General features: G+C 40.7%; 1 protein-coding gene across 7 annotated transcripts in view; it reads left to right on the forward strand.

Annotated features, from left to right (window-relative positions):
• Positions 1-14,608, forward strand: part of sptan1 (spectrin alpha, non-erythrocytic 1) — a 27,236-nt gene continuing 12,628 nt past the window's right edge. For 4 of the 7 annotated variants that reach the window (XM_079486851.1, XM_079486854.1, XM_079486856.1 and 1 more), the window contains exons 1-22: positions 1-125; positions 6,781-7,020; positions 7,248-7,373; positions 7,815-7,955; positions 8,133-8,413; positions 8,564-8,708; positions 8,958-9,112; positions 9,202-9,337; positions 9,411-9,512; positions 9,614-9,751; positions 9,838-9,948; positions 10,038-10,115; positions 10,249-10,404; positions 10,484-10,688; positions 10,824-11,005; positions 11,139-11,382; positions 11,507-11,629; positions 11,854-12,071; positions 12,379-12,471; positions 12,606-12,740; positions 12,824-12,972; positions 14,311-14,509. In XM_079486851.1, coding sequence (XP_079342977.1) covers positions 6,784-7,020; positions 7,248-7,373; positions 7,815-7,955; positions 8,133-8,413; positions 8,564-8,708; positions 8,958-9,112; positions 9,202-9,337; positions 9,411-9,512; positions 9,614-9,751; positions 9,838-9,948; positions 10,038-10,115; positions 10,249-10,404; positions 10,484-10,688; positions 10,824-11,005; positions 11,139-11,382; positions 11,507-11,629; positions 11,854-12,071; positions 12,379-12,471; positions 12,606-12,740; positions 12,824-12,972; positions 14,311-14,509 — 3,354 coding nt within the window. In that variant the 5' untranslated portion in view covers positions 1-125; positions 6,781-6,783. Of the gene's footprint in view, positions 126-4,034; positions 4,300-4,628; positions 4,760-6,780; positions 7,021-7,247; positions 7,374-7,814; positions 7,956-8,132; positions 8,414-8,563; positions 8,709-8,957; positions 9,113-9,201; positions 9,338-9,410; positions 9,513-9,613; positions 9,752-9,837; positions 9,949-10,037; positions 10,116-10,248; positions 10,405-10,483; positions 10,689-10,823; positions 11,006-11,138; positions 11,383-11,506; positions 11,630-11,853; positions 12,072-12,378; positions 12,472-12,605; positions 12,741-12,823; positions 12,973-14,310; positions 14,510-14,608 lie in introns of those variants that run through there. The other 3 variants (XM_079486852.1, XM_079486855.1, XM_079486853.1) reach the window with 2 other exon arrangements.

The following is a 14,608-nucleotide window of genomic DNA, read 5'->3' on the forward strand; positions in this document are numbered from 1 at the left end:
GCAGTGCATGATGTCAGTCTCGTCTCGCGCAGCTAGGTCCATTCGATCGCCGCTGTAAATTCAATCGTTGAGGTCACCACCCGTTTCCACCCAGCTTCTGAAATAGAGCAAAACCCTTCAACAAGGTAGGTATTTACGCAACATTACGACAGTTTATTGTGTGTTTTTGCAAACAAAACGCATTTCTCTGACCCGTTTATCACAAAACGATAGAAATGGCTCGTTTTGGGTGGCGTTTGCTATCGACGAAACCGTGAGGGGCGTTTCAATGACCGTTTTCACATTTTGAAAATAGCGAATCTGTTAACAGTTAACTATAAAAACACTCTTATTGTATTGTTGTGCAAATAAACATTTTAAAAAAGTTTTCTCAGACGAGCCTAGCTTTACACTGCCGACGGAGCCGTTAGCTGCTAAGCTAACACGTATTCACGGCTGCGTTATACATTAACATGACACAGGTCGATGTATTACCACATTAATTTAAATATATGTACGACTGAACGGACAATATAGGTTGGTTTTCATGCAGCTGAATTTAATCATAATGTTATAAGGGTGTGGAAAACATTTGGACTTGCAAATGGACCACAGTTGCCTTCCAATTCCTTTTATTTCTCCAAAACAATATATTTTTTTATTTGTTTCTTGTTTTAGGAAAACAAATCCAGCGTTTTTATACATTTCAATTGGGTTATTGTGAAGACAATTCTATGTTTCGGTCGGGCAGTAGAGGATCCGCCCAGTCTCTCTTTCAGTCATTGGATTAATTCTTTGAAAAGAGGCCTGTGCTTTTGCTTGCCTTTTATTGCTTTTATGGTCGTCATCTTGCATACAGTTGGCTATAAAACACAACAAATGATTGCTTGAATGCATGTTTGACGATAGTGGACTTTTGGGTTTATATTTTTTGACACTTATCTGTAAAAAAGGTTGTTGTTAAAAACATTGGCCATTCTTGTAAATTAGATATTTAAAGACTTCTTTAAATAAATAAATGTTGAAATTGAACTGATCTGCCTATGAATTTGGAAAAGCCATTTCAAACTGTTAAAATGTGCTACTGGTTAATGCTTTATATTGTTGCCTTTTGAACCCACGGACTTCCCTTTTTGTGGTGTAGTGGTTGCTTCACCATGCATGCCAAATGCTGATTTGCCAAAGCCCAGCTGAGCATAAACAAAACCCCCCAAATAAATGTTTTGTGTTTTGACATTAGTATTCAGTGTAGTAGTCACACAAAGCCCCTCAATATGGCTTTTTTAGTATTTCCCTTGCTAATCAAATTGCAGGTCTATTTTCAGACCCGGAGCCTCAATGCAATTATTCATTATGAAATAACCTTGCGCTCTGTGTCATCGCTAAGTGTCTGGAATTCTGTTGTAATGTTAGCAGCACATACTCTGTCAACTAGCCTATGTTGCTGAAATAAATACATCAAAGCTCATTGTTTTCCTTGTTCTGTTTCCTCGAAGACTGACTACATACATACTGAAATTGTTTAAAATCTTTAGAAGGGTGTGGTGTCATCCTGTCTCATAACATTGAAACGGCAGTATTCTTAAGGGGGATGGTCCTGCCGGTGCAGCTGTGCACCCTGTGTTATTTAAGTTGACCACTCCCAGTGGTCCATACTTCGTATGATGCTGATGGTATATTTGGTATAAATGAAGCCCTACGTACTTAAGAGAGCTCATTGGTTTGTGATATTTGTTGTAGAGAAGGAATGGCACTTTTATGACCTGCACAAACTAAGTAATGCTCTGCGTCCATGTTGACGCAGATAATATTGTCAACCCCTAAGTCATGGCTGGTTTGTGCACCCCCTGAAGCCTTGTAATGCTGTACATGACAGGGCATTGTCTGTTCTGATGTCACATTGCGTACCGGTGTAATGTAAACCTGACAGGGTATACTATTTTGCACCAGGCTCTAAGGAACACAGTTGTTCGCATGTCTCCACATTCACTCCGATCATATTTGATCTTACCAGGATCGTTTTTATGTTATTAACTTGCATGAGTTTGAAATATTCATGCATGCAGCAATGTGACTCCATTAAGCAAGTCTTGATTTTATTGAATGTTTTTTTTCTATTGATATTTTAACTCGAAAATGTATTTTCAAAACCCAAGTGTCTTAACCCATAATGTTGTTTTACATTACGCCTTGTAGCCTAGCCTCCCCAGTGACACCTTTCACCATGTCCAAGTTTATTAAACCAAAACTGAAGGTAAAGTTTGTAACAACCAGTTTGTGTTTGTTTCTGCGTGTTCTTCCTCTGATTTGCTGTGGTTTAGTTAACATAGCAATTAAGAGTAAGTGAATTGTAAAAAGTTGGACCGAACCGTGTGGGTGAAGTGTTTGCTCATTTTCTCGAAACGAAAAACGCATGGGCTGGGCTCTGCTTTGGCTGTTGCCCCACGCATGCCCCATCACTGCAGGGCTGATGCTTTTCTCTGCACTGCAGTAGGAGAATAGATGAATTCCATTTGTTGCTGTAATGTTTTTTTGCATACTTATTTACACCCTGAAGAATCATAAATACATTTACCTGGTCTGAACGTAAGTGAATGGATATCACAGTTTACTTTGGGTAAAGAGCCATGTAAAGATTAATTTGATATTATTTAGCCATATTGAAGAAGTCAGTTGTGAAATGTGTGGGTGATGTTTGTATTATCATGGATAATGCATGTGTAACGTTTTTTTTTAAGATTTGTGGCTGTTGCATGGTTTTTGTTTTTCCTGCATGATGTTATTACAGCGAGTGACATGTTGCCGAGGATTTATCACGTTCATTTTACTTGTGTGTGATGTATTGATCCCGGATTCTGATTTGATCATATTTTAAGTTGATTCTTAAGTTAAATTCTGTAAGAACCGTTGTAGCGACTCTTTTCAATCTGCAACTCTCTATAGTCTTATACATTGAATATTTAGAATTGAGGCTTTCTTGCATAGTATCTTCAACACTTGATAACTTACCCGTTTGAAATGAGTCAATAGGATACGCTCTAAATAATTGAAAAACTGTACCTTCCTTTTGTCTGTACCTCCTGTTCTAGTGGCTCTTTGGTTTCTTCGAACAGTTACACTTATTCAAGCTGAATCCTTAGAGACAGCCCGCCTATTTCCTCTAAATTCCTTTAGCCTGCTTCCAACCATTGTGCCGTCATCGGTCTCGGATACAGATGGGTTACCATGGAAACATCTAGGCTTTAAACGTGACCTTACTCTGAGTATTCCCAGCTTGTCAGTGGGAGTATGCTTAATGATAAGTGCTTATACTCTAGCTGAACATTGTATGTTTGGGCGGTGAGAAAATCAGCTTTATGAAAAATGAATGTGAGATGATGTTTATTTGAATAAATTCCTGTAGCTCAGTGGTTAGAGTATTGCGTTAACAACGCAAAGTTCTGGGTTCGATCCAAGGGGATTGCAAAATGTATTCGCTTTGGATAAGTCGCTTTGGATAAAAGCGTCTGCCAAATGCCTAAATGTAAATGTAAATCAGGTTAATGGTTGTGTGTCCCATCACTTTCAGTCACATCTTTCAAATGCTGCTTTGAGAATCTGTGCCGGCAGATTTTGGGTTATTAATAGGCCTCCGTGTCTTCTCTGAGAGAATCTGAAGAATGTCTATAAGAGGGCAACCTCATTTTCATGATAAAGTGGTAATTGAAACTCATATAGTGTCTTGATTATCTGGGTGGAGAGGGAATATAATATAATCTTTATTTAAAAACTTTAATTCATTGAATTCACCTACTTTATTTAAATTGTTTTTTTGACTATAAGACAAATTGTTAGTTCTACAGAACTTTTTGAATAACATAGTCTGCAGGAACTAAAAGGGTTTTAAAATGTTATGTCATAAGCTCTTGTAATTGTTAGCTCTTTCATAAATCACTTGACCACTGTACTTTAGGAGAGCTAATTGTTGGACTTTGCCGGTGTCATCATGTGGTTGGAATGTGAGAGAGTCAGTTATTGAAGCACTCTACTCGATGAATGAATATGTGAGGAAGAGAGGGGGGGGGTGTGAGAGAGAGAGAGAGAGAGAGAGAGAGAGAGAGAGGGTGTTTCCTTATAGCTGGTGGACTGGCATTTTAGTTGTTTGGAATTGGATGTATGCGAATAAAAAAAAATGATAGTGCGCGAAAGGCAGAGTGGAACAGGGAGGGATAAAACGTGTGAATTTGTGTTATCTGTTGTACGCAGTTGGGTTTGAGGCGCTATCTTTTGCTACAGCTACACTGCAGTGACGCTCCTGTGACCCCATAGCTCTGTATTCTGGTGAGTTTCTATTAGCATTTTTTTATCCTTTATTTAATTGTGCAGTTTTCTTTGGGCTGTTATGAGATGTTATGCAGTTAGAGAGGAAAATAAGTATTTATGCGATCGAGATAATGTGTCTGGTAACCTTTGCTGTGGATCAGGGTGTGGTCTGTTGCGCTTTTTGCATACCTCGTGTTGCAGGTTTTTTTATCGTAATGGAGCTGTGAATTATACTGTGTCCCTGACATCTGTCCAAAAGAGTGGTTAGACTGAATCTCGGCTAAGCTTGTTTTATTTCCCCTGGATCCCTGACGGATCCAAGTGGATGTTGAGTCGTGGATCGTTTTGGGAAAGGCTGGGTGAGGTGAGGGGAGGGCGGAATCCATCCAGCTGATCTGTACAAAAACAGGACACATCCGAACAAAAGCAGGGAGGGCTAATCCCACTGCGAGCTGTGACATCAGTTCATCACATCTGGGTGTGTTTTGTGCTTTTCCTTATTTGCGATTTCATTTCTGTGTGGCCAAAGAGGAAGTGACGCTTCCCAGTGCCAAAACTGTGGGATTGATATTATGTAGCTAATGGATCCTACATCAGCCAATAACTTTCTGATATGTTGATGCTTTTATTTTCACCCTACAGTTCCGGATGTTTTGTAAATTGCAGTCACTTACTGAGCCGATCTTCTGCTGATGTTTTTTTTGTTTTATCACATGACTGTCGACAGGGGGTTGGTGGAAAGTTTCCTGCAGTTCTGCTCAGCATAACAAAAGACTGTATTGATCTAGGCAGACAGCACGTTACATTTACTCAATGGTGGACTCCATAGACTGACCACTCTTTACATTTGTTAAAAGGGCTGTTTTGTTTTCCCCCTGACCTTGGATTATCCTGAATGCTTCCCATTTGTGTCCTTAATGGGTTTTGCTTCGGCAAATGGAGCACGTGCCTCTTAAATGATCTTGGAATGGAAGCTTTCCCATAAGCATTACTGTGAAATGATTGTCAGCTGATCGGTAAACATCTACATAAAACCACATGACACTGTGATTATTGAATAAACTTATTTTGAATTATTGAAAACCACTTGACACTTGTCCCTGACGGAAAAGGTCAAGTTTTCCATGTTAGTGCTGAAAGTAAGTTAGCTTTTAAATCTAGTTTCTCCCGAAGAACATTCAACTGTTCGCACACCTATGTAGAATGAGTCCAGATGTTAGCACTTGTGTGTGAAATGAATCCATGCTTTCAGAATGGCTTTGTCACTACTCTGAAATTTTTGTATTTACAATTGACAATTGTCAAGGACTCTCGGATAAATGTCTTACTAATTTGAATATCCATTTTTTTAATGTTTTGTCTGGAACGGAACATACTTTGGATTGTGAACTGAATGGCTCATCAGCTGTTTTCAGTGTACATAACTTTACAAATTATTATGGTAGCAATATAGGTCTGTTTTGCATTCTTCATGCCAGACTCGGTTGCTGTTGTTTCAAAAACATTACTAGGTATGGACATTATACTGCTCATAAAGTTTGCTAACTCTGTAACCAGCAGGTTACTGCCCAGAACCACGTTCTCTGTCATAGGAAATGTGTGAAATGGTTCCAATTTAAGTCAAGTCAGCTTTATTTATATAGCGCTTTTTACAATTTTCATTGTTACAATGAAATTTAAACACCCTGTCAATACGAAAGGGGTACATTACATTAATGTAATCAGGGCATGACCCCTGTCTCATTGGCCTTGGGTAATGTCTGGTTATGGGATATGTTTACCCCCTCCTCCGTCAGGTGGTGTTTACATTAGCCCATTGTCGTACAAATACAGCGTTTTAAAACGAAAATTATCCTCATTTATACTGCCATTTCCACGTGCAAAGTGTCGAATTGAAGTCAAACAAGCCTGTTGTTTATACGGTCCTTGCTAGGCCGGTCATTGCTGCCGTAATGGTAGCGTATAGCATAAACGCCATCTCAAACACAGCTGAAATCAAACTCCCCTGAAACCATGGGACAGATGCCGCTGGGTTGGGATGGATCAAGCCTTGTGCTGGTGGGGGTTGTGTAGAAAGTCAGCAGGGGGCTGATGGCAGCAATCTTTTTGTGCTTGTTAGCTCTGAGGTGTAAGGAATTTCTGCCGGGCCCCCTCATGTGCTCAGCTGTTGGTTATTGTTAGGAAGAAAGAGTTGTCTGTTAACATAAGTTGTTTTACTAACATAAAATGGCTGCCCGCGTTGTATGTTAAAAAACCATTCGGACGTAAGAATGGTTACAAATTGCCTTTACTTCTTTATCGCAAACTATATACATTTCTTTTGTAGTATTTCCTGGAAGTTATTTAGGCATTTCTATGATTCATTGTTTTTAACATTCATACTGTTTATTCTCTGAGAAAGCTACATGGAGGTTCTTTAAACCCATAATATTTTTCTTTTGTTAATTGGTTTGTCCAAATTGATATTATAGGTTTATTAACAAATTACTTTTTTCCCAGAAAATGGATGTCAGTGGAGTAAAAGTTCTGGAGTCGGCTGATGACATCCAAGACCGCCGTCAGCAGGTTCTGGACCGGTACCGACGCTTCAAAGAGCTGTCTACTGTGCGCAGGCAGAAACTTGAGGATTCGTACCGTTTCCAGTTCTTTCGTCGGGATGCAGATGAGCTGGAGAAATGGATCCAAGAGAAGCTTCAGATTGCTTCTGACGAGAACTACAAGGACCCAAGTAACTTACAGGTCCGACAATATAACAGGCAGACATTTCATAGGCGAAACAGTGCTGTTCCCATCAAAGCACTGGTACTCATGGTTTAAACTCAGTTTAAATGTTTTGGTTGTGAAGGGTTAATTATGATAGTTATGCATTAGGTCATACAAAGATCCAGAATTAATATAAAGCCTTATTAATATATAACGCCTATTGTGTTTGTGGTTTAACTGTATGTGTATTGCTCGTCACACAGGGAAAGCTACAGAAACATCAAGCGTTTGAGGCAGAGGTGCAGGCCAATGCAGGGGCCATAATTAAACTGGATGAGACCGGCAACCTCATGATAACGGAGGGCCACTTTGCATCTGAAACCATCCGAGTAAGAGACACTTTCTTTTAAAACCATTTGTAAAAATGTATAAACTGATAATGCAAAATTTGGTGCTCGTGGCTTATTTGTCAACGTTGAAGTTAAAATGTGAATATTAATGTACTGACATCTGCCTGTATGCATCAGTCTTTCACGCCTTACCGGACAGCTCAGCGACCAATAGTTAAAAGTGTAAATTATGGGAATTTTATTCCAGTAGGTACTTGAGTGGTGTGAAACGTTTTCTGTTTAATTTCTTCTCTTAATAGCGAAATGCATGGTCTTTAAAAGAACTGTGTGCAGTGTTCTTCATTCTTTTAGTGATCTTAAACTTAGTTAGTCTTTCTTGAAAAATACATTTCTGGACTTAAACTGAGCTTTCCTAGAAAAACCTGCTTTGGATGAGTAAAGGGCTTTGATTTTATGTTTACTTTCTGCCCTCAAACTCAGACCCGACTAGAGGAGCTTCATCGTTTGTGGGATCTGCTGCTGCAGAGGACAAAGGAGAAGGGAGTGCGTCTCCTGCAGGCCCAGAAGCTGGTGCAGTACCTGCGTGAGTGCGAAGATGCCCTAGACTGGATCAGCGACAAGGTGAGAAAACAGTTGATGTCATATTCACATAATTTCACAATTAAAATCTGAGGTTAAGATCAAATTTACAAAGAGATGCATTCTCGAGATTTCGCGTTATGTCAAACGAAGACAGGGTGTTTGAGTCTTTTAAGTGTTCTCGGATGAGATGAACTAAAGCTAGGTCTCATTTTACAGGAAGCTATTGTCACGTCAGAGGAGCTTGGGCAGGACCTGGAGCATGTGGAGGTTTTGCAGAAAAAGTTTGAAGAGTTTCAAACAGACTTGGCGGCTCACGAGGAGCGTGTGAATGAGGTGAACCAGGCAGCCGCTAAGCTAACCCAGGAGAATCACCCTGAGGCCGAACTCATCCTAAAGAAGCAGGAGGAGGTGAACGCTGCCTGGCAGAGGCTAAAAGGATTAGCTCAGCAGCGGCAGGCCAAGCTGTTTGGGTCTGCCGAGGTGCAGCGTTTTAACCGGTAAGTGACTCGGAGCAGGAAGTGATGTCATTGTAATTTTTTTAATTGTTGACGTTGTAAAATAAAGCCAGATAAGAGAACAGTGAGGTGAAGAACTGTTGAATTCTAGTAGAAATAGACGCTGGTTACGGAATAAATCTTGGTGTACAGGGATGTGGATGAGACAATCAGCTGGATCAAGGAGAAGGAGCAACTGATGGCGTCTGATGATTTTGGCCGTGACCTTGCTAGCGTTCAAGCTCTGCTGAGGAAACACGAGGGGCTGGAAAGAGACCTGGCTGCCTTGGAGGACAAGGTCAGTATCAGCACGTCCACAGACTTTATACAATATAATTACAATTTTGTTAGTAGAACCTACAGTACAGATTGACCTTTCCAGGTTAAGTAATTTAAAAAGAATGCTTATTCAGAAGAATGTTGGTAAAATTTACACTTTAAATCTTCATGAATGTGAATTTTGGATCATTGTTAAGGCAATATGCATCCTACAAAAATGTCTTCAAAAGCAAAGATTACTAAATAGTATATGAACTTTCATCCCCAGGTGAACACTCTTGGTGGTGAAGCAGACCGTCTGCAGCAAACACACCCCCAGAATGCCTCTCAGATCCACTTGAAGAGAGATGAACTCGTTACCAACTGGGAGCAGATCCGCACACTGGCTGCCGAGCGTCACACCCGCCTCAACGACTCCTACAGGTGAGTCACCCTTCCTTCATTTTAAATCTACTATTAGCTCAGCTCCTAAGTGCTGGCTTGTGATCATGTGGTTGGCGTGTGTTTTCTAGGCTGCAGCGATTCACTGTAGATTTCAGGGACCTTACAAGCTGGGTGACAGAGATGAAGGCTTTGATCAATGCAGATGAGCTGGCCAATGATGTGGCCGGAGCCGAAGCTTTGCTCGACCGCCACCAGGAGCATAAGGTATTTAAAATAATATTTAGCTTCTGTAGCAAAGTAGATATGAATGAATTAATATATTTATCTTATTTTTCAGGGTGAGATTGATGCTCATGAGGACAGTTTTAAATCTACCGATGAGGCAGGCCAAGCTCTGTTGAATACGGGACACTACGCCTCAGAGGAGGTCAAAGAAAAAGTATGTCTTTTGATCTGTTTTTGTTAAGGCCAGTTGTAAACTTACTGTCTGCACAATTCTGAAATGGACATCATATGGACCTCTGATTGATTTGTGTTCAGCTGGGCATCCTGTCTGAAGAGAAGGTGTCTCTAATGGAGCTGTGGGAGCTGCGCAGGCAGCAGTATGAGCAGTGCATGGACCTGCAGCTCTTTTACAGGGACACAGAGCAGGTCGACAACTGGATGAGCAAGCAAGAGGTAAGAGGTTCAGATCATAACACTTTCTTTCAAAGATGTAACATTCACTCAATGGGATGAAATTTCTTAATCTTTCCTCATCAAAGGCTTTCCTTCTGAATGAAGATCTTGGAGACTCTCTAGACAGTGTCGAAGCACTTCTGAAGAAACACGAAGACTTCGAGAAATCCCTCAGTGCCCAGGAGGAGAAGATCACTGTAGGAAACAACATATTTCACTGAAAACTAGTTCACACCCAACTATATTTAGTTTATATTTAGTTTTTGTTTTATTCTTTCATTTGCAGGCCCTGGATGAATTTGCTACCAAACTGATCCAAAACAACCATTACGCCAAGGAGGATGTGGCCACCCGCAGAGATGCAGTAAGTGGAGATAAGCACCCTAAAATGTCCTTCAATACAGCCTAGGAAGCAGTTTCTTCGCCTCAGTGATTGCTGACAAAATGCTGAATCACAGGTAGCGCTGCGCTTTAAACCCCCTGTTTTTGTACTTCAGCTGCTGAGCAGACGCAACGCCCTTCATGATCGTGCCCAGTTTCGCCGGACCGCCCTGGAGGACTCTTTCCATCTGCAGCAGTTCTTCCGGGACTCCGATGAGCTCAAGAGCTGGATCAATGAGAAGATGAAGACCGCCACTGATGAATCCTACAAGGTGCATGTTTTGCTGATGCACAGAAGCTTTTATGAATAATGCAGTTTAATTCACTGTCCTCTACTTGATGTACTTTTAGGACCCATCTAACCTGCAAGGGAAGGTGCAGAAGCACCAGGCCTTCGAGGCCGAGCTTTCCGCCAATCAGAGCCGCATTGACGCGCTGCAGAAGTCAGGCCAGGAGCTGGTTGATAGGCAACACTATGCCTCCAGCGAGGTGTCCACACGCATGGATGAGGTCAGCTCTCAATGGAAGAAACTTTTGGAAGCAACTGAGCTTAAAGGTGAGAAATAATGACTGCTTCAAGCTATATGTTCTAGCTGATAAATAGTTTTCATTTTCAGTACTGCAAGCGATTCAGTCTCAATGTTATAGACAGATCCATTTAACAGTGACATCACTTCCTTTTCTCTTTCAGGTATTAAATTGCGTGAAGCCAACCAGCAGCAGCAGTTCAATCGTAATGTTGAAGACATTGAGTTGTGGTTGTATGAGGTGGAGGGACACCTGGCTTCTGATGACTTTGGCAAAGACCTGACCAGTGTCCAAAACCTTCAAAAGAAACATGGTTTGCTGGAGGCGGATGTGGCAGCCCACCAGGTAACGAACTCTGGTTAATGTGGATGTTAATACTGATCTGGATTGTTTTGATTTTGTGGTTCTTTTGTTTTTATCAATGCTATCTCAACAGTCTTTATATCAACTGAGAACTTGTTTTTATTTCTCTTGACAGGACCGTATTGATGGCATCACCATTCAGGCCAAGCAGTTCCAGGATGCTGGCCATTTCGACGCTGATAACATCCGTAAGAAACAGGAGGCTCTGGTAGCACGTTATGAGGCCCTGAAGGAGCCCATGGCTGCCCGTAAGCAGAAGCTGTCAGACTCTTTGCGCCTCCAGCAGCTTTTCAGAGATGTGGAGGATGAGGAGACCTGGATCCGAGAAAAAGAACCCATCGCTTCCTCTACAAACAGAGGTTAGTTTCCAGATTGAATTTCGTAAACGAAGGTCTTTGTTAAAGGATCTGACATTTTAAACACATGACACTAAATCTGGTTAATTGATACTCATAGAGCATTCAACTTCTTGCATTCTCTCAGGAAAAGACCTTATTGGAGTGCAGAACCTTCTGAAGAAGCACCAGGCCCTCCAGGCGGAGATCTCTGGTCATGAGCCCCGTATCAAGGCTGTCACGCAGAAGGGTGAGGCCATGGTGGATGAGGGTAAGTACTTGTTTTCAAATGAAACCGGGAAAATGCATTAATGAGGCTGGCTCAAGCATCCTTTTTGGTTGCTAAAACTACAAATTGGCAATTGGCTGTGGCTGTGTATAGCTTAGGGAATGGCATTGACATTGTGAAAAATTGCAGAACTTTCCACAAGAATATTCTGTGGGTTTATTGAATGACCTGACTAAATATTGTGTCTTTGATTTTTCTCAACTTAGGTCACTTTGCAGCAGAGGATGTGAAAGCTAAGCTGCAGGAGCTACACAACCGCTGGGACGGGCTGAAGGGAAAAGCAGCTCAGCGCAGGCAGGATCTGGAGGACTCTCTGCAGGCCCAGCAGTACTTTGCTGATGCAAATGAAGCAGAGTCCTGGATGAGAGAGAAAGAACCCATTGTAGGAAGCCCTGATTATGGGAAGGACGAGGACTCTGCAGAGGTAAAGGAGGAGGGGAGGAGCTTGATTATATCTGAACTGTCCAGTTTTTTTAGGTTTAGAGGGGTAAGATATGGTTCATAATTTTGTGATAAAAGGCATGCGAAGTAAAGTAAATTTTCTTTGGATTCTTTTTAGTTGTCATGATTTCAATGATCTATTGGTTTGTTTATAGATTTAAGCAATGCTTAACTGGCAGAATTACTGTTTATTTATTGATTATGTTTTGATCAAATATGGAGAATGGCATAGCTACTTCACTTAAACAGAAAATTTCACAAGCTCTTATAACTGTTTTTAAACCTTAAAGGCTCTGCTGAAGAAGCACGAGGCGTTGATGTCTGATCTGAGTGCATATGGAAGCAGCATCCAGGCCCTTAAAGAACAGGCTCAGGCCTGCAGAGTAAGACTTAATAATAACGTTACTGCTGTACTTATTACAATGTATAATTTTAGGCTAATTCTGTATCAGTGAATGTTTTGTTTTTTAATTCCCTGTCAATCACATCTGACTTTTTATGCGGGATCTGTCAACAGCAACAAGTGGCCCCCACTGACGATGAGACTGGTAAGGAGCTGGTTCTTGCTCTGTACGACTATCAGGAGAAGAGTCCACGTGAGGTCACCATGAAGAAGGGTGACATCCTCACTCTGCTCAACAGCACCAACAAGGTAAGAATACTCGCAACTATTTATCATGTGATGACTGTATTTAAAAGCAAAGAAACTCACAGATGTGTTGTCTGGTGCTGTAGGACTGGTGGAAAGTGGAAGTGAATGACAGACAGGGCTTTGTTCCCGCGGCGTACGTGAAGAAGTTGGACCCGACTCAGTCATCCTCTCGTGAGAATCTGCTGGACGAGCAAGGCAGCATCGCTCTGCGACAGGAACAGATTGATAATCAGTAAGAGTAGTTGCGCCTTCAGGTTTCTTATCACGAGACTTTAGATGTGTGCAAATCTTTTATTTTGTTAAATATAAACCAGGGCTGACAATTTAAATACGTTCATTTGTATTTATTATAAACAAGGCTTATTCACCTGTAGATAAAAATGCACAATAAAGCAACACGACTTCTAGATTTACTAAGAGAAGTTAGCATGGAATCAGTAAAGGTGATTCATTTTATTGCATTTTAAAATTAGCAATTGACAGCCCTGGTTGTCATATTTCAATCTACCAACTTACGCTCTGAACGAAATCATATTTCTTTTAACACAAAGCTTCTTTCATTTTTCTGTAGCTTTCACCTCAAAAAAGGCATCTGTAATAACTAACTCTTTAATCTTAATAATGTTTCTGACCCCTTGTTACTCCTCTTTGCTTTCTTTCTTTCTTTCTTTCTTTCTTTGTTTCTTTCCTAATTGAAATGCTTGCATGTGTCTGCTTGCCCTGCACTGTGGCAGGACCGTAGCCACCAAGGAGGCATGCAGCGTGTCTGTGCGCATGAAGCAGGTGGAGGAACTGTGAGTAGGCCTGACCAATGTCTTATCCTTGAATAAAGAACCTTCAACCTCATTCATCTTGCCATTTTTTAGCATTCTTTTCGATACATGTGCTCTGTCGTTTAATCCTGCTGTTTAGATGAATCTGTCTTTCAACTAATCTGTTTCCCCTGTCAAATCTTGTCAAAACCTAGTCTACTGCCTGAATAGAAAGCATTCTTGACTGCATCTTAGTGATTGATTCAAAACAATTTACATGGACAGTAACTCTGACACATGAATGGTATCAGTGGGAATTTTTGTTGATATACAAAACCAGAAGAATCGGTTTCTTTAATAAACATGAAATAAATACATTTTAAGTATGAAAATCTGTTTTGTTGATCAATACTTTTAACTTAACCATTAAAATATATATTTGTAATTATCCTAATGAATCTGCCATATTGAATTTGTTTCATCCCAGATATTTGTGCAGTACATTCTTGGATCGTCTTTACTATTAACATTACATGTTGGCATAGTTGGCCACACAGACAGCTGACTAGGTTTCGAACCTTCATAAACTCTTCTATTCTGTTGAGTGATAGAAGTTTATATCTCGTCTGATGTGACCCATAGATGTTGTTATTCTGAGCTTTTCCTTTTGTTTAGATCTGGTTTTTGGATGTTTCATGTTTTATTCTGCATTTTCAGTTACTTGAATATGCAGATTTCACACCGACTGTGAACCCATGTCCCTCTTTTAAGATGGTGGAACATTGCATTAAAATCTTTTGTCCTCTTTTCACTCTCAGGTATGGTACTCTGATAGATTTGGGTGAGAAGAGGAAGGACATGCTGGAGAAGAGTTGCAAGAAGTTCATGCTTTTCCGTGAGGCAAACGAACTGCAGCAGTGGATCAATGAGAAAGAGTCAGCTCTCACCAACGAAGAGGTCGGCTCTGATCTTGAGCAAGTGGAAGTCCTGCAGAAGAAGTTTGATGACTTCCAGAAGGTAAGTTTTAGCTAACTCCGTAAAGAAAAAAATCAAACAAACCTCAAGTAGGTCTAATGTAGTCTAGTTCTTTGGAAGAGGAAGTTTAATGAACAAATA

This window comes from Barbatula barbatula (assembly GCF_947034865.1).
Source record: "Barbatula barbatula genome assembly, chromosome: 22".
NCBI classification, from domain to species: domain Eukaryota; kingdom Metazoa; phylum Chordata; class Actinopteri; order Cypriniformes; family Nemacheilidae; genus Barbatula; species Barbatula barbatula.